Below are 18,951 nucleotides of genomic sequence, written 5' to 3' on the forward strand. Positions count from 1 at the left end.
TGATAAATTTGCAATTTTCAACCTAGAAGACTTATAAACTTGTTTTATATCATAAATATTTATAATTATTAATTTTGTATAATATGACCTCTTATTTTTAATTAATAGTTAATACCTAGTGATATCCCACGATGAAGACAATTAGTTAAATCTCGTGAAACCATTTCAAAGAAATTGATAACACGAACGCTTGATGCCGCATATATAAATTATAACACTACAATAACATTATTATAATGCAACTTTTTTTAAAAAAATCTGTCTTTTAAACTTTGCATAAAGAAATCATTTAAACAAAAAGAAAATTAGTGAACAAAAATGTAGTATATACAGGGGAGGGAGTAAAGTAAAAGATTTTAAAGTGGAGATAAAAGAATTAAAACCCTGATTTTCTCTTCCGCTTGATCACGCCCACATCATTTACCCAAAAGGATGAGGAATACGAGTAAATAATGGGCACTCCTTTTATTGCTACAGATCATCATCATCATCTTGAATACAACAAATGAGCACAGGATTGGAGTTGGACCTCATAAATATCTCTTTTATCTCAATCTTAATCAAAGAACTTTCAGCTGTAGATTATCATACCCAACCTGTACTTTGTACCTTTCAAATATATCTTCGAGTGCTTCAACAAACTGACGGTGTAAATCAAGCACCTAATATACCAACAATCATATAGTTACTAACATAACAACATATAGGACTTATCAATAATGAAACATAGGACTTGGTCATCCCTCAAGCTCATAATTCTAAAGGATTTATAATTGTTTGACCTCAGAATTCCTGGCTGTTGATTCATATAGGAACCTCTTTTGTTGTCAATATTAATTATGCTTAAACATTCGTTAAGAATTGCAAAAGGAATGAAATGGGCCTTCAAGACACCTACCTCATCACTTGAGGGACTTGGATTTTTCTTCACCTCGATGGGTTTCCCCACCACCACATGCATCCGCCGTCTGTAAGGAAGAGGTGATCTGAAAACAGAACAATATTCAATGATCGCTGGGTGATGATGCAACAATAACTACAGAGATTATCTTATAAGCATAACCAAAGATCACAGACCAACACCCTTCATCCAAAAGCTGTACCATTCTATCGAACTTTTCCATGGATTGTCTTGTTCCTCATACACAAATTTCTCAAAATAAATTGCACGTATACAACATAATTAACAAAAGAAAGACTCGTGCAAAGTTAATTTTTCCTGATCCAAGTTCCCCCAAAAAAGTAAATATATAATTCTAAATTGACTGTGCGGTGATAACAATGACATCAAGAACAGTTCAGGAATTAGGTGGTTGTTAATGACCCACAAACTCAACTTGCCTCAAGGGGTGCAGTCTATGCAACTCCTCTAAGGTTCAACAAAGGCCTACAATAGGTATCCCTGATCGAAGGAGAGTAACCCTATGAAGTGAGGTGGGAAAGATTTATTGAGCTGTGAACATATCAAAGAAGGGTCTTTTCTTCATTGAACTTTGTCTTAGAAGCTAAAAGTTTTATAGTGCACAATTGATATATTATATGAACTAAGACTACGCAAATATTTAAAGAATAAATGTAGTTCTCTTAAAAGAAAGAATCAAGACACAACAGTGCTATTAATCAACTTCTTCTTTTAGAAAGATGAACCAAAAAACACGCATAGTGGAGAATAGAAGAGCATGATATTTGTGAAGACTCGGAGAGAAAATATACACATACCCAAGAACTCCCCAGAAGATAATTGGCGTGAACTTGATCGCTCTAGAAAATTGGAGGAAGAACTTACCGCCAGGTTTCCACCACTGGTAGACGCTTGACTATATAAATTTAGAGAAAACTGATTAAAATAAATTCTAAAATACAAATTAAAATCAGAATGATAATGTAACATACTGAAAGCAAAGAAATAATCGAAGATACAAAAATACCTGACCAAAGCAGAAAACTGGGACCAATGGTGTACCCATCTCTATCGCTATGCGAACAAATCCTCGTCTTGTCTTGAGGAAGACAGTCTACAAAGTGAATTTCAGTGTTTTCTATAAGGAATCAGAAAGAAGATTGAAAACCCAAATCTCAGTGGAAAAGCAAATAATCATATAAGAATTCCAGATCAGATTGCTCATTTTTGGTTTAGAAACTCAAGAAGTTCCACCAGCTACATTTCCTTTTCCTTTCCCCAAATGTATCCGAAATCGTTTGAGGTATAACTGTAATCCTTGAGGTGCCTCAAGGCTTATGCCTTTACCAAACAAAAGGAGGCTGACAGCTCTGATGCTTATGTCCTTGAGGCATCAAAGGCGTGAGCCTCATGCTTATATTAAGAAGGGGGCTATTTGGCGGTGGCGAACCTCAATTTAATGGGAAGACAAAAATCATTGCCTAGGACATTTAGACGATCTGACACATTGGTTTGAAGCTAAGACCTCATAATTTTATGACTAAAAAGCAAAATGTGACACACTAGAACATACTTAATTTTATCTTCATTAGGACAAGATAATAATTGATCTGATAGTTGGCAGCAGGCAGAGGAATACTTTCCGTCTTTATTTCCTTTTTATTTTCTTTTCCTTCCACAGTGTCTTCCTTTCTCTTCTCTTTTGTCCCCTAATTTTTGGTGTTACCTTTTTTGTAGTGGTGGTGAAATTTGGATTTCTTCTTTTTTCTTTCCTTCTGTTTCTTTTTACTTATCTTTATTTTTGTACCACTGCCACCTCAACCTTTTTCCGCAACAGTATTTCAATAAATATTGCATCAGAAGATTATTCAAGTTTCTAATTCTGTTAAACATCTAATTAAAAAAATAATGTTTTTCCCATTGTTCTTTTATTTCCCCAATGTCTTCCTCTGTTTTTTTCTTAATATATATATATATATATATATATATATATATATATATAATTGTTTTTAGTTATTTGTGACTGAAGAGAGAAAGCCTAGCAATGTTCTGGCTAAGTTCAAAATTGGACGGACAAGAAGAGACTGCAATTTTATCTATCTTGCCTCCAGTATGCAAGTGCACAAACCTTAACCTTCTAGTAACATGGAGGATAGTGTAATAAATCAAATAAAGATAGCATGATCAATGTTTAAATTTTCAGGTAAAAAATAGATGGAGAAAGACCTCGGAATTACGCTCCATATGAAATGTCTCTTGAACTCCACCAGGCACAATGATGCAACTATAGCCAGCTGCCAAGAGGGAGCTAAAGTTTTTCCTTGTTGCTGGCGATAGACCCATCCATGTCCATATGTGCCTCAAAAATGGCGTATAAAACACCTGGTCAATACACCCACATGATGAAATGATAAGATGCAACGGAGGATACTAGTAAATTCCTATAATAAAGAGGAAGAAGTCTTACAGCGGAGCTAGCAAGGACTTTCAATTTATGGAGAGGCATCAAACCAGTGAGGTCAGCCAACGCAACAACACCAATGGGTAAAACTGAATGTGGCTCATAACCAAAAACTACATGATGGAAAAATAAATTACATCTATTTTATGAAATGTTAAAACTTGAACATAATAAAATTCCATATACCAACAAAACAAAAAATAAATCAAATATAAAACAACCACACATCATGTGAGAGGAAACAAAACTGAAGATTAGTTACAAATAACTAAAAGGTGCCATTAAAATCAAGCAAACAAATAGCTACAGCATTGACACTTTCTTTTTAAAGTTGATTACTAAAGGGGAACATCAACACGAGCTTTTTATATCCACCAAAATGTAGGATTAGGCGGGAAAGTGATTCTCCGGAGAAGAGGAAGAAGAAATAAGAAAATGTGTAAACCAGAAAAGGACCAGCTAAAAAGCAAAATGGTTCAAATAATTCCTTCAAGAAAATGAAAGCAACACCAACGGTTGTTAATAGACTGTCGTATGGCAAAAATGGAAAGTGGATATTTATTATGATAGTGTTTGAGTTAGCTATTTAAAATGAATATACACAAAAACTTAGACATACAAAATTTATTTTGGTAAAGAAATTGAACAGGAAAGAACAATATACGAGGGAAGAGGAGAAGATAATCCCTTCTCCCTAAATAGATCCTCTAATATGAAATGATAGAAAGTAGGCACACTACCTCCAGAGTTTCTCAATCAGTAAGAGGATAACGAAAACCCAAAGACAGTGAAGAAGACACATCCTAGGAAGACAAAACGGATGTCACTGAGTGCAACTCCAAATCAGACGGGTGGAACAGCCGTGGGAACAACACACAATGGGCTTCTCACCCGCTTACCAGACCTCTAAAAAATAAGTATCAGACTCGTCCCAGATGGAACATTTAACAAACTGAAGAAAGATCAGAAAACCCAAAGCATTAGCAGTGTTTTGCTCAATCCCTTCAACCCACTACTTAGAACCCACTCAAAGGAGTGCTGATCCATGCTCACTCACAATAATCCTACCCCAAAAAGAATGCGGTTCCCTGAAGATACATGTAACACCTGGAATTTTATTTTATTTATTTATTTACTTTTTTATAAGAGACAATTTCATTGATGAGGGAAATTTACAAGAGGGATGTATAATCCATCATGTTTACAAAAGACCTTCCCAATTTGCAATGAGGGAGGTATAACTATAGGAAGTAAAAATATTAGACAGTTTACACCCAAGATATAGCTTGGTAAACAACTGGAGTTTTAAGAAAATAAATAAAATATCTTTTTGAAAAAAAAGGGGGAAAAAGAAGAAGAGAGGAAATAAAGCAGAATGGCACGCACACAAGTCGGAGAAGATGACAGTACAATCAACGTTAGTTTCTCAACCTTCTCTTTAACGAATTTGAAGCTAGTCATTTTCATCGGTTTTATTCTTTTGACTTAATTTAGGGCATATTGAGGAATTTTGGAAAAATTTAGAATATCCTCAAGAACCCGAAACAAGCTCGTGAAGTCTACAATCAAGTAAGTAACCATATGGAGCAGGTTTCTAAGAAATACTTGTAGGAGTTGATTAGGATCGAGGGCAATGATTGAGTATTATGTTTAGGAGACTAGTTTGACCTAGTTTCATGATAATTGTGCTTAGATAATGTGAACCGTTTACAACTTAGTTCTATTTACAGTTATATAGCTTCCGCACGCATGATTTATGAACTCTGATGCATCATTAGACTTTTTCGCTTTCCAGTATGCTAAGGTTGGATTATTATCACTTAATGAGCATGATGAACATGTTGTATGCCTTTTTCCGTTTATTATGCATGATTTAGGGTTTGGATAGCCTGTTATTGCCGAGTTATGAGTTGGACTATCGCTATGTGCCATAGAGTGCTAGTTGTGGTATCCATAGACTGTGAGTTATTGTTTCACGTATTTTGGTCCTAGTACCTAGTCATGAGTTCCATAGCCTCCTTGGGTTGACCAGGTACCTTGTAGGGATGGATAGAGTGCAACCCTATTCGTTAACTAACCAACAAGGGTTAGGGTTTACTTGTTACACATGGCTTAGTTGTCACCCATAGAAGGTTTTAGGAGTCATAGAGGGTTTACTACTAAAGTACTATTGGTGGTGCCTAGTGAGGAGAGACATGACCTTTTTACTAATCTAGCCCAAGTGGCATAATGATAGTTAGTTTACTGCTCTAGCCTGATAAGGCAAAGTAACAAATAGTTACTATTTCTAAGACAAGTAGTTTCATGAACCTAAGAAGGGTACATTAGTAGTTAGTTTACTGGAAGGCATAGTGACAAGTAGTTTACTGATCTTAGAAACAGGTAGATGTAGCCCGACATCATTAGGGAGAACCCATTGATTACAGCTAAGTAGGTAGACATGCATGGAATACGGTCATTGTTTTAGAGCAAAAAGGCTCCTCCAGACTTATGAGTATTACCCTAGGGCCTTTCCACAGGCCACAACAACTCGAGGCGCACTTTGCGCAAGACTGACATAGGACATAAACATACATGAAACCTAGAGCCAAGAGAAGACAAAAAACCTCTAGGTTGTAAGGGTTAGTTACACAGTGACCTATAAAGTTTGGTATAGACGTTAAGCCACAATATGGGTATCGCTAGGGACAGTTATGAGCACATAACCTAAGCTTTGGTGTATAGGATTAAGTCCGACAAGAGCATACAAATAGGTTGATTACTGAGTATTTTTTATACTCATTCCATGTTCTTCTATTTTTTTTATTTTCAGATGGAGTGTAGACCATGGTTGATGGCGAGAGCGTGCTGCACAGCAGGGGTTCCCTTTAGATCGAATCGTCTTCCTTGTCATTTCGTTATTATTTGAAATGCTACTTCAGTTGTGAATGCATATTAAAAATTTTAAATTCCTTGTGTCTCCCATTTTACCGCCCTTTTCACCCTTGAGTGTACATGGCAACCTATGGTTCGAGGAAGCGAAAATCGGGTCGTTACAATCCAACACAAATATTTAGCCAGCCTAGCCTTATTCTGTAATCTTAAAGGCCCAAAAAACCAAGACGCACCCAATAGGATGTCACGTGTATTTGCTCACTATAACCTTTTGCCACAAACAATGTATTAAGACAAGAGAGGAGGAGCCAAATGTTGAATTCTAAAATTTCCGATAGCCAAACTACCCCTTTCTCATATTTATTCTACGTTGTTGAGAGAAGAAATGGCAAACAATTGTAGAAGGGGAGGGGGGAAAACAGCGGTCACTAACCATAAGCACGATTGGGATCAAAGGCATGTATATCTTCAACATGTAGAGTAACAGGAAAATAGCTGCTAGCATTTTGACATATATACCTGGAAGCAAAGAGCAGATAATAGGATGAAAGAAGGAAGTGACGGAAAAGGAAAGAGGGTGCAGAACATACCTGGCCAATAAGCGGCCGTATTTGCTTTTATCGTCGACAGGGATTAACACTAATATCAAAAGTAAAGCGAAAACCCTAAAAAAAGAAGAAAAAAAAGTGATGAGTAAGAGATGCGGAGAAAAGGGAAAGGAAAAGCGGATGAGAGAAAATGAGAAAAACAAAACTCACAAGAGGGCTTTGGGGAGGGAGAGGTAGAAGAGGGAGATAAGGGCGAGAGCAACATTGAGATGAATGCCGCCGAGCCAAATGCCGAGGGCTACCATTATGTGCATCGTCCGCCATTTGGTCGGCGACCCACCGCCTTCCTTGAAAACTGTGACGGTAGATCCTGAGATTTCATCCCTCCCCATTCTTCTCCGCCTCTCCAGAAACGGAAGAGTTATCGGATTTTGCAATAGATCCAGGAAGAATCGTGTCTGGTTCTTTCTAGTCCGCTCCCCCTCTCGACTCTTGCAGAAACCAGGCGTGGAAGCTGTTAATTTTATTTATACAATCTTTTCGTACTCAGTGAGAGTTCCGTGGGAGTGATTGATTCCCCAATTTCTAAGTTCTCTTTAATCAATTTATGTTATTAATGTTTAATAATGGTCGTTTCTCGAGCTTGTCTCATTGTTTATGTGAAAGTAGTACAATTTTGGATTTGCTATAAAAACCCAAAATTCATTACTTCTATAGTTAATCTCCAAACTTTGGAGAAAAGTCCATACCAACTCTGAATCGAAGGTGGTAGGAAAGTTCAAAACAACATATTTGATTCATACCAATATAGAAATATATTCCTTATTTATAAACCCATGATCGTCCATGTAGAACTCTCTCCCAACAATCCTCAACGTATTCTAAGAATATGTATATCAAAATCGTCCTGAAGGCAATATTCATCGGCCTTTGTTTGGTTGGTTTTCATGTTTGCCTACCTTCTTAATATAGACCTTGAAAATGAAAATAATGTTGAAATTCAATACAAAGGAATTGAGTTACAAATAAGAGTTTTTAATCTAAACAATGCAATGAATTTGTTGAGGCAAAATTAAATCTTCAGAGCACGTAGTTTCTCCATAAAACCTCGAATTTGATCTGAGATATAAGCATACAAGAATCTCTGCGCAGCCTCATCCAGTCCAGTTGGTTCATCCGTGGCAGGCCATCCTAGTAGAGGAGAGGAACAATTACGCGACATGGAAATAGCCATCTGCTTCATGCTAGGTAGGTCGAAATGAATAGGCTCTCCCACAATAATCTCAATCTTCTTACTGCACAAGGGAACAACAGGTCTCCTACCAAAGATATAGTTTTCAGGCATTATCTGAGAATCCACATAGATCATTGTAAAGTGAGACGGGATGAACAGATAAATATTGGTTTCTATTCATACAAATAGACTATTGAGGATTGTTGGGAGGGAGCTCGTCCCACCAAGGCAAATTTAAGGAATGATCATGGGTTTACAAGTAAGGAATACATCTTCATCGGTATGAGACCTTTTTGAGAAGTCGAAAAGCAAAGCCACGAGGGTTTATACTCAAAATGGACAATATCATACCATTGTGGAGATTCGTGATTCCTCACATGGTATCAAAGTCATGCCCTTAACTTAGCCATGTCAATAACATCCTCAAGTATAGAACAAAGAAGTTGCTAGCCTCGAAAGAGTAGTCAAAAGTGACTCAAGTATTGAACAAAGAGTGTATTTTGCTCAAGGACTCTATAGAAGGAGTCGAGCTTCGATTAAGGGGAGGCTATTCGAGGGCACCATAGGCCTCGGGGGAGGCTCTACAGTGCACTTTGTTCGAGGGGAGGATTGTTAAGGATGGTTGGGAGGGAGTCTCACATTTACTAATTTTTCCTATTTCTTTTCTTAGGAACCACGACCCTCCACGATGATATAATATTGTCCACTTTGAACATAAGCTCTCATGGGTTTGCTTTGGGTTTCCCCAAGGTGAATTTTTAAGGCAACTATTTACATCTGGAAACCAGTTAGTAGCATGGATTCATCTAGACAGAATTTGCAGGATTAGTAGAATTACTGCTGTAATTTTGGGGGAAAAAAATTACCTCCTGAAAGCCACGATGGACGATAGGCAGAACTATTGGTGTTACAGGAGAACGAACAATAAGACTAGATGTTCCCCACTTTAATCGTCGGATGGGCACATCTTCCTGGGTCACTTTGCCTTCAGGAAATGTATGGAGCTGCCAGATGGGTCCATGACCAGAACATAAAGAAAAGAATCTCATCTAGAGGTATGCATTTTATAGTAAATATAATTTCATCGTGTTATCAAGACAGATAAAGTACCCATTCTCCATTCCTCAAGTGCTCAAGTGCTTCATCCATATATTTTTGATGGATTCCAGCACCCCTAGTAATAGGTATGCATTTTCCTGCAAAAAAGAATTAAACATTTTAAAATTTTGAAACGGTAGTTCACACAATACCCAAAAATGCATTTTCCTGCAGGGACCAATGTCACTCAAAGAGATTCTGAATTCTCCCTGCATGGGTAGATCAACCATAGAATGACACTAGGACCCAAAAAAGGCGAAGTTTGGTATGACCGTTGCAAGAAAACATGGTAAGGAAATACCTAAGTTTTTCCTTTCAACCATTTCTAGACAAATTAAATACACTAGTAAACTGTAACACTCCAAGCCCACCACTAGCAGATATTGTCCTCTTTGGGCTTTCCCTTTTGTACTTTCCCTCAAGGTTTTTAAAATGCGTCTACTATGGAAAGAGTCTAGCCCTACTCCGACCAGTGACTCGCACCGTCGAGAGGGTCTAGCCCTACTCCAACAAGTGCCTCGCACTGTCCGATGACTGCCTCTAATACCATTTGTAACGGCACAAGCCCGCCGCTAGTGGATATTGTCCTCTATGGGCTTTCCCTTTTGAGTTTCCCCTCAAGGTTTTTAAAACACGTTTGCTAGGGGAGGTTTCCATACCCTTACTCTCCCTATTCGTTCCATAACTACAAAAACTTCGGGTGGGAGCTACAAAACTGTCCTTCCTCATAACTACAAATAACTTACACAGGGAGAGCTACAAAAATTCTTCAAGGGTTTCTAAGTAATCCTATTTTGTAATGACCTTTCACTAATACCAACTCCTACTAATTGAATAAGGTAGCACCAAAAAGAAAACTGTAAGAATGATACCTAATCGGAAGAAATAAGATAGCACTGTGTTCTTAAAGCATATATCCTCCGCGGCCAGCACCCACCTACCCAATGTTGCGTCAGAGGTAGGAAAACCTTTGAATCCCCACATCACTGGATCGTCTAACCTGTTAAATCCACCAAAGCGACGTCGACTTAGAAATTTCAGAGACAGAGTGAAATCCAACCAATTAAGCTATACACAAATCGGAGGAGAAGAACAAGGTTGCGATATAATAAACTTAGGAGCTTAATAGCTAATGAAAACGACGCAGCAGAAAGGGAGAAAGACACGGACGTGGACATATGATTGCTAACAGTGATGAGCGGCACTCCGGGAGGTCGGTATCGGACAAGTCGAAGGAGGGTATCGGAGTTGCGGACGGAAGTGGTGTTTAGAAGGTTTGCTACAGTCTTGGCGAAAGCCCCCACTGCCATGAACATCATTTTCCTCGGAATTCCCCACATGTGGTCCGTTCGCCCTGCCCACTCCATATGCCGTCGTCCCATGCCCGCCGTAGGGCTCCGTGCTCATGCCTCAGACCCACACAATGCCCGGTCGTCCGTCGACCTTGTCTATTGCGGAGGTAGCGCCACCCGCCCAAGCCGACACAATGCTGCAGTTCGATCGAAGTTATAGCTTGTAGGTTAACTGTGCAAAATTAAGTCCATCACTTCCCAATTTTAGGAAAAAGAATTGCAAAATAAACAGTTTTATTTATCATTAATTTTCTTTTTGCCAATAATTCAATGTTAAGAAGAAATTTGCTAAATTTTTTTATAATTTCTTAATAAAATATTTAAGAAAATTTATTTGAGTCCTACACGATCATTATAAACATATATATCATTAAACATATACATTAAAAATAGATGGTCAAATAATTAACAAAAAAAAGAAATTGATTTCATTTTCTTGAGTATAGTAATCATGTAATAAAGACGAGAGAAACTAGACAAATATAAGATACTTTTAGTACAAGTTCGAAAAATCTATTATAAAAGGGTTAACAATAATCACTCTGTTCTATTGTACAAAATATCTCTTCAATTGATGGAATGTATCCGAGAGAAACCAATCAGACAGGTTTTTCAGAGGAAACAAAACCGTAACAAGAAAATATTAATTCGTATAAAACGAAGCAAGCTATTATGAACAAGTTACATAGTATATACATTAAAGCTCATGGAGATGGTATGCGCCCAAACCGACGTAATATAATATCAGTCCTCATCACTGGCATAGTATTGGCACAAGGACTCGAGTCCAGTGTTCGTATCACTGGGTTGAACTTCCAAGCTCTGTTTATTCTCCACCCGAGCAGTCAATTCTGGTTTCTTTATAATAGAAACCCTAACTGGCAAAGATTTAGAAACAAACTTCGAAACACTAGAGGTGCCAACGTTGCCATCGCTTCCTGCACAGTAAGCGACAAAAAAGAAGAAGCAAATACATCAAAATTTGAGCATTCAATTTGTTAATGAGACGCAATTATATATCTATTAAAGGGATGGTACTCTCCTTCTCTAGACACAAGGCCACAACAAAATACCTACTAAAAACAGTCTCTCAAAACACCTACATAAACCTCTCCCTCCACAAACCAAACTCTCACGCACAATCCCAAAAACTTGCCCCATATTAACCACTTCTTAGCCATTCCCCACCTTAGCCCTCCTTAACACATAAGGAGTTTAGGATGAGAAAGATTTTCTGCTTACAACCCTTGTTTTAGGTTATAAGATCACTGCAAAGACCTAGGGTAGATAGTCTGAGAAAAGTCGAGGAAAGTCCTTCCCCGCATGATTTCTATTTCTGTGAGATCCCACATCAGTTGGGGAGGAGAATGAAACAGCCTTCTAAGGGTGTGGAAACCTCTTCCAAGACACGTTTTAAAAACCTTGAGGGAAAGTCTTTGTTACAGGTAGCGGTGGGCCTGGACTGTTACAATTTCCCAATAGTCTTCGTTACAGNTTTTTTTTTTTTTTTTTTTTTTTTTTTTTTTTTTTTTTTTTTTTTTTTTTTTTTTTTTTTTTTGATCAAGTACCCATCATAAATGAAGCCATGGATTATAGGTTTACAAGGAGGAAGGAGTTATTTAAGAGCAATTGTGAAAGCGTGTGATTATGTTGATAGAGACTTGGTGGATTAAATCTTGGAGAAGAAGAGTTCTGGATGGAAATAGAGATCGTGGATATGAAATTGCATTAGGTCGGTTAATCTCTATGCTTTTTCTAATGAAGCTACACTGGATAATGGTTGGTTGTGGGGGTTCTTAGAGCCTAATACTTTATTGCATAGGATTATCGTGAGCAGATATGGCATACACCCTTCGATGTGGGGTGCAAGGCAAAGTTTAAGGGCCCGAGTATCTCAAGAAAGGTGCAGCAAAAATTGTAACAATTGCAGATTGATTGTTTTCTTAATATATTCAGAGGAGGGGCAAATCAATTAAAGATTTAGTATCATAATCCATTCGCACAAGATCCATTCTTTAGAACATTGGATAGAATAAAAATAAAAAGTGGGGTTACCTTCACCCGTGAGGGCATGGAGAACAGCAGCTTTCGTTGAAGTATTGGTAGGGTCATGAGGAAATTCTTCAGAAATCTTTTGCTTCTGCAATCCAATTAGTAGAAATGCTAATGAGAAAAGGTGAAGTCAAAATTCTCTAGATATCAATTAAAAACTGCACAACTAGCTTCCATGTCAAGAAGCTAAGAATGAGCTAAATAGTTGAGATTCTCAGACCCTATCTGGCTTGCAAATTTATCACTATTCATCCACATCTGCATATTTATAAGGGTTAAAAAATAACTTCACTTACCTTTGCACGAAAGTCAAATGTTTCATCATTGTTGGTCGAATGTTGTACAAAATGATTGTTATCATCAAATTCATCGTCCGAAATTCTTCTAACATAATTGTTTGATTTCTACACAGGAGTAGTGATAAACGCATATTAAAATTTGTAACTCCTTGAAAAAGGAAACCAAAAGAAATAACTATAAATGGAAGAGGGAAAACACACAGAAACAATGAACTCACATTGAAGACAATTGATTTTATCAACGCCTCATCCTCTTCCTCTAACTTCTTTTCCTGGGAAATAAACATTTATCAAAATAGTTAAAATTACACCCTAAATCAAAAGAGATAGAATCTATGTTTTCTTTTTCAATGCTATTTCTCATATATTTCATGTCAAGATGATTTCTTGAAGGCAGTGATATCCATACCTTTTCGGCAGCAGTTTGTTGCAAAGCCATAAGCATTGAATCAATACTCACAGTTGCATGTCTGGACTGCAGAATGGAAAAAATCAAAACAAATTAGAATAAATATTTGTTGTTGAAAGCCACAACTACAAGAAAGTAATCATAAACCAAGAATCGTAATGACAAAACAAAGGGTAATAAAAAAAAAAGCAAACCTTCATAGATTTCATCTCATCCAAAGCAGCAAGGATGTCCATTTCGCGCTTGGAATCCAAGGTTCTATTCTCCAAGGATTTCATTGGGTCCCCCATCTCTTCAGCATTCCTTTTGTGTTTCTCCTTCTCTGAAGCTTCATCTTCATCACGCCATGGTTCAAAATTACGAGTGGCACCAGATTCTACAGTATAATCTGAATTTTTGGGGTCTGTTTTGATGGTGAGCTCAGCCGAACATCGAGTACATTTGAAGTAGAATCTAAACAATTGGATTCCCAAATATGTCTAAAGAGAAAAGAAATCCATGAGAAAATTAATTTAAAAAAGAATAAACGGTCAAAAAGAAAAAAAATAAGAAAGGGATTCTCTTGCCTCCCCAATGACGTCCTCCTTGCGGGAATTAAACTTGGTGCCCTTGTATATGTAATTACCACAAGTATTGCACCGGATACTCATAGGAAGCATCATACGGACGTTCATTTGTTGGTTTTTGGGCCTACGAACCCTTGGTAGCTTTGATGGATCAAAATCCGGTGGATAGTATTTGTTGAGCACCTTCCTCTCTCCCATTTTGTCTCACCACAGGAGAAAATAGAAGAACGGCGTTTCACTCAATATCTGCACATCACGAAAACCATGGAGATTAGTATGCCATTTTTTGAAGTAATGCACTTAAACAAAGACATTATTCAAATAATGAATTTTACAAATGAACAACCTAAGAAACTCGACACCATCCATGTGCTTCTGATCAAGAGCAAAAAGAATAGATCCAGGACGTATCTATAGCATCGCTATTTTTATTTTATGACAACAAGATTCCCATATCAAAGAACACCCAAGATGGCCCCTTGCACAACCAATGGAAAACAGGAGAACAATGTTTAACTATACCTTTTCTTATTCTGTCTACTCTCTGTATCAAGCATTTGTTTTCTTTCTATTGACAACACATCTTAGTACCTACCACTATTCAAGCTTCTTCCCCTTTTAAGTGCTCCACTTTTTGATATATGTCTAATCTACCCTAAGCATTTTCTTTAACTTCCTAAATCAAGTACATGAAATACAAAGCATATAGACGCCTTTAATTTCCAACAAGTTCAAAGTATCATTAGTGATTGTATAATCAAACTATAATGGACAATGTAAACATGGTTATGGTTGTTTGGTAAATCAAAATAACTCCCATAAGCCAAGGATTAAAAGAGAATGGGATAATACAATTCGACTGATTCTATGATTCCCTGATAAATAGAAAAGGAGATATGGAGATGCTGGAAAATTCATGGCCGCATAAAAAAGGGAATTTCAGCTGTCTAAAGACATATAGAGATGATCAAAGCCTCGATTGACAAACATTGCAACAAGTCAAAAGGCAGTTCAAAAATTCCCAATTCGTCGCAAGATTTTCTTTCTTCCTATCGGCTATGGTAAAGGAAATCAAAACAGCACCTACATTCGTTCATTAGAAAATTCTTAAATTATGTTTTTCAAATGAGAAAACATATAGACGGAGGTTGGGAGAATACCAGTAACAACAAGAAATTAGAAAACCAGTGCAAACCTGCGGCAGCACGATCGGGTAAAAAACGACGGCGACAGCAGCAGTAGACGAGAGGGAGGCAGCTACGGCGAGACACTGGCTTGCTGAAAGGGAGGAGGAGACGGCGTGAGGGATAAATGGCGTAGGGCTGGGAAATTCTACAAATGAGGTAAGTTTCCCATATAAAAGAGCTGGGTCTAATATTCGTGTTTTTAAAAAATTAGCCTTCAACCTTCTATTTTGTTTTTTTAAAAAGATATTTTCAATTTTAAAAAGTTTCATTCAAAACACCCTTATTAATATTATGATATGAAAGCAAATTGCTAATATTTAAAAAATAATAATAAAAAGAAAATGCATGGAAGGAAATAAACTCGGAAGCATTTTGATTTTATTAATAATTAAAACAAAATAATAAGTATGAGAGTAAAAATGTACCTTTATAGAAATAAGAAAATCTCAAAAAAATGGGAGTAAGGGCATCCAAACAAATTAGAGCTAGAGAGTTTCAAGAGAATTATTTGAAAAGAAGAAAAGAAGAAGTTTTTCGAGAATGTGACAGATCAGTGTAGTCTTCCCTTAAAATACTGCCTTCCCTTGAGATAAAAGTATTATTTATAAATAAAGATTATATATTTGAAGAATCTTTATCAAATAATATATTTTGAATAAGAAAATATCTTATTCAAGTCATATTTATCTTAATATATATTTAACTAATTTTAATCTTCTTCAAATTTCAAATAATTAAGGTATTTGTTTAGATATATTAAATACGATGCTTATATTTAAACTCTTAAAATTCTTCATTTATATTTAACCTATTTAATATATCAAATACTAATTTCAACCTTCAAATTATATATATATATATATTATTTAATATATCTAAGGAACCTTTCAAACTATATATATATATATATATATTCGTTTAGATATATTAAATATAAATTTAAACACTCAGAATGTGAATGTGATTGAATGAGACACATCCTCAACGAGGATAACAATGATCTATGCATTTTTATAAGTGAAAACATAACCTAACAAGGACATTTTCTTATTTAAATTTGTAATGCCATAAGCTCACTGGTAGCAGATATTGTCCTCTTTGAGCTTTCTCTTTCGGCTTCCCCTCAAGGTTTTTAAGACATGTCTGCTAGGAAGAAGTTTCCATACCTTTACGAAGGGTGTTTCATTCTCCTCTTCAATCAATGTGGATCTCACAAAATTAAGCAAAGGAATGTAGTCATCTGTATCTAGCGTTTCAATCTGGTAAGACGAGGGTTTGTCGTGTACCTTCTATTGTTCTTCATCAATCTCGTCATTGCCAACACATGGGACATATCCAGCTCGTTTCATCTGCTGTAAAAGTGTCCTCAACAGCATGTAGATTTCTTGCTTCCTTGCATGTCTTTTATCTTTAACCATAAAAACATTCAACTCACCCTGAATTTCAATCCAACTGCAACCTGGATGTTTAACCACTCCTCTCTGTCTCATCAGCTTCCTTATTCTCACAACATTCCCCCAATCTCCACGTTCAGCATACATATTAGAGAGAAGAACATATGGCCCAGAATTCTCAGGATCTACCTCTAAAAGCTTCTCCACTACATATTCCCCCAATTTTATGTTCCTATGGACTTTACAAGCCGCAAGCAATGATCCCCAAACGATAGCATCAGGCTGCATTGGCATCTCCTCTATTAGATTTTTTGCTTCTTCAAGGCAGCCAGCTCGCCCAAGTAAATCAACCATACATGTATAATGATCCTTTAACGGTACCAAACCATGTCGTGCACGCATCGATCGAAAGTAATGGCGGCCTTCATCGAGCAGCCCGGCATGACTACAGGCAGACAGAACACCAATCATTGTTACATGATCTGGTTTCTCTCCTGATTCTAACATTTCACTGAAAATTCCAAGGACCTTATTGCCAAAACCATTTTGTGCATATCCAACTATCATAGCATTCCATGACACACAATCCCTTTCCAACATATGTTCAAACACCCTACAACCATTCTCAACTGATCCACATTTCATATACATATCTATTAGAGAATTCCCAACAAAAATATCTGACTCATCTCCATATCGGAATCGAAATCCGTGTTTTAAAACATGAGAGTGAGCCTGTCGGCCAAGCTGCAAATCAGCAAGATTTGCACAAGCATTGAGGAGATTGCCAAATGTGTAGTGTGTAGGCCAAACAGACTCCCTTTTCAAAAGACGGAAGAGTGTAAGTGCCTCTTCATTCTCTCCATTTTGTGTACATCCAGCAATAAGCGCATTCCAAGTAATTACATCTTTCACCATCATATTTGAAAACATAGATCTTGCAGCTTTAACACTTGATGCTTTTGCATATCCACTTACCATTGAGGTTTCAGACACCACACTCCTAATTGGCATCCGATCGAAAACTATTCTAGCCTCGTTAATCCTATTACATTTAGCATACATATCAAGCAACGCATTGCCTAAAATAAGATCATTTCTAAATTCATCACATTTCACAACTCGAGCATGAATCTGCTGACCTTCTTTGATTGCCGAGACAGTTGCACATGCACTAACAACACTTGCAAGAGTTACTTCGTCAGGTTCGACCCCACATTCGATCATCTCGACAAAAATACTAAGAGCCTCATCAACTGGGCCGTTCTGTTCATAACACGTAATCAAGCTATTCCAGGAAACTCTACTTCTCACAGTCATTCCATCAAAAACACTTCGAGCACAATCAACTCTTCCACATTTAGAGTACATATCTACTAGAGCAGAGCCCATATACATATCTGATAAATAATTTGACCTATATATTAAACTGTGGATTTGGGAACCCATTTTCAAATCTTGTAAAGCTGCACAAGCACTGAGAGCACTACCGAATGAATATTCATTCATAAAAAATCCATGACCGTGCATTTGAACAAAATATTTTAAAGCTTCATCAAAGCGATCATGTTGTTCAAAACCCGATATCATAGAATTCCACGAGCATTGGTCAACTTGAGGCATCTTCTCAAAGATGTGGACAGCATCATCAAGAAATCCGGACTTAGTGAATGCACAAATAATGGAGTTCCAAGAGAAAATATTTCTCTCAAGCATTCTATCAAACACCTTGCGAGCAACATCCACACATCCACATTTCCCATATACATCAATGAGCCTATTTTGGATAAAAACTTCGGACGCAAAGGGCGATTTAATTATGCAAGCATGAACACGACTCGTGTCTCTAGCTGACTTCGAGCGAGCACATTGGTTCAAGAGCTTGGAAAGAGGCGATGAATCAAGAAATAAAAGGTCACCCGTGAGACGTCTAACAAATCCATTCCCCGCCATTTCCATAATCCTTGAAACAACAGGCTCATGGGTATGCTCTTATCAAATCAATGAGCGTTTAAAGAGAATATGAAAATTTAAGAGCTAAACCAACAAATACGACCAGAGACATTACTTTCTTCCCGTCAACTTTAAAAGCTTAACCACGTCGAGTGGTTCCATCTCCTAGACAAACATCAACTATCTTCCATAATTCAAGCCCTTGAGTAAATTAAAGAGAACGAATGTTGTTCTTCAAGAATGTATACTTAAAAGAAAATACAAGTGACAAACGTACCGATAAAAGTGTCTCCTTCACTTGATCTAGTAAGCCAAAGATGAACAACTCTGGGATATGGTTGTGTATTCTACACCATGAGTCATGATAGCAGATCAAATGACGGTGGAAAACAGGGCAAATTTAACTCAAAATTCTATTGTCAATTCAAACATGGATAACATGGTCAATATATACCATAACCGTAGACCTAGGGTTTTTTTCTTTATTATTTATTTATTTTTTCAATATAGAGACTTGTTTTTACNATAAAAAAAAAAAAAAAAAATACTCGACCTGATATTTAATTACTTTTAAATAAGAAAAAATATGAAGCTATTTAAAAAGAGTAGGACTCTAAAATGTA

The 18,951-nt window shown here is 36.9% G+C and overlaps 4 protein-coding genes across 5 annotated transcripts; all 4 read right to left on the bottom strand.

The window, feature by feature from the left end:
* Positions 1-271: 271 nt before the first annotated feature.
* Positions 272-7,365, bottom strand: LOC111810372 (diacylglycerol O-acyltransferase 2D). The gene is made up of 9 exons (XM_023697079.1): positions 6,995-7,365; positions 6,827-6,901; positions 6,670-6,755; positions 3,369-3,475; positions 3,128-3,283; positions 1,929-2,015; positions 1,720-1,817; positions 899-986; positions 272-662 (listed from the first exon to the last, which is right to left on the bottom strand). The coding sequence occupies exons 1-9, from the start codon at positions 7,174-7,176 to the stop codon at positions 561-563; spliced, it is 981 nt and encodes a 326-aa protein (XP_023552847.1). The 5' UTR covers positions 7,177-7,365; the 3' UTR covers positions 272-560.
* Positions 7,366-7,722: 357 nt separating this feature from the next.
* On the bottom strand, positions 7,723-10,648 carry LOC111810223 (N-acylphosphatidylethanolamine synthase). 2 transcript variants are annotated; one of them, XM_023696863.1, is made up of 5 exons: positions 10,287-10,646; positions 9,989-10,116; positions 9,129-9,214; positions 8,885-9,022; positions 7,723-8,132 (listed from the first exon to the last, which is right to left on the bottom strand). In XM_023696863.1, the coding sequence occupies exons 1-5, from the start codon at positions 10,496-10,498 to the stop codon at positions 7,857-7,859; spliced, it is 840 nt and encodes a 279-aa protein (XP_023552631.1). In that variant the 5' UTR covers positions 10,499-10,646; the 3' UTR covers positions 7,723-7,856. The 2 variants fall into 2 exon arrangements, with proteins under 2 accessions (XP_023552631.1, XP_023552632.1); XM_023696864.1 differs by having other exon boundaries at positions 7,957-8,103; positions 10,287-10,648.
* A 311-nt stretch (positions 10,649-10,959) lies between these two features.
* LOC111810224 (coiled-coil domain-containing protein 94 homolog) lies at positions 10,960-15,151 on the bottom strand. Its single transcript, XM_023696865.1, has 8 exons — positions 14,990-15,151; positions 13,795-14,040; positions 13,423-13,707; positions 13,229-13,294; positions 13,038-13,091; positions 12,817-12,924; positions 12,524-12,608; positions 10,960-11,406 (listed from the first exon to the last, which is right to left on the bottom strand). The coding sequence occupies exons 2-8, from the start codon at positions 13,990-13,992 to the stop codon at positions 11,213-11,215; spliced, it is 990 nt and encodes a 329-aa protein (XP_023552633.1). The 5' UTR covers positions 13,993-14,040; positions 14,990-15,151; the 3' UTR covers positions 10,960-11,212.
* A 972-nt stretch (positions 15,152-16,123) lies between these two features.
* LOC111809826 (pentatricopeptide repeat-containing protein At2g13600) lies at positions 16,124-18,733 on the bottom strand. Its single transcript, XM_023696266.1, has one exon. It carries the CDS (start codon positions 18,332-18,334, stop codon positions 16,271-16,273), a length of 2,064 nt encoding a protein of 687 aa, XP_023552034.1. The 5' UTR covers positions 18,335-18,733; the 3' UTR covers positions 16,124-16,270.
* Between the last annotated feature and the right edge of the window lie 218 nt (positions 18,734-18,951).

The sequence above is a fragment of the Cucurbita pepo genome, chromosome LG14, assembly GCF_002806865.2.
Source record: "Cucurbita pepo subsp. pepo cultivar mu-cu-16 chromosome LG14, ASM280686v2, whole genome shotgun sequence".
NCBI classification, from domain to species: Eukaryota; Viridiplantae; Streptophyta; class Magnoliopsida; order Cucurbitales; family Cucurbitaceae; genus Cucurbita; species Cucurbita pepo.

Bases quoted from the DNA above. Each gene is read 5' to 3' on its own strand.
- LOC111810223 (XM_023696863.1), bottom strand. From the start codon at position 10,498: ATGGGACGACGGCATATGGAGTGGGCAGGGCGAACGGACCACATGTGG. The intron at 10,117-10,286 runs GTCCGTGTCTTT...TGGATTTAACAG, and splicing joins GTTAGCAATCATATGTCCAC to GTTAGACGATCCAGTGATGT. The intron at 8,133-8,884 runs GTAATTTTTTTC...GTGGATTCTCAG, and splicing joins TCCATCGTGGCTTTCAGGAG to ATAATGCCTGAAAACTATAT.
- LOC111809826 (XM_023696266.1), bottom strand. From the start codon at position 18,334: ATGGAAATGGCGGGGAATGGATTTGTTAGACGTCTCACGGGTGACCTT.
- LOC111810224 (XM_023696865.1), bottom strand. From the start codon at position 13,992: ATGGGAGAGAGGAAGGTGCTCAACAAATACTATCCACCGGATTTTGAT. The intron at 13,295-13,422 runs GTTTGCTTTTTT...TCCATTCTGCAG, and splicing joins ATGAGATGAAATCTATGAAG to TCCAGACATGCAACTGTGAG. The intron at 11,407-12,523 runs GTAACCCCACTT...CTTACTGTGCAG, and splicing joins CCATGCCCTCACGGGTGAAG to GAAGCGATGGCAACGTTGGC.
- LOC111810372 (XM_023697079.1), bottom strand. From the start codon at position 7,176: ATGGGGAGGGATGAAATCTCAGGATCTACCGTCACAGTTTTCAAGGAA. The intron at 6,902-6,994 runs GTGAGTTTTGTT...TTCTTTTTTTAG, and splicing joins TCCCTCCCCAAAGCCCTCTT to GGTTTTCGCTTTACTTTTGA. The intron at 1,818-1,928 runs GTATTTTTGTAT...AAATTTATATAG, and splicing joins CAGTTTTCTGCTTTGGTCAG to TCAAGCGTCTACCAGTGGTG.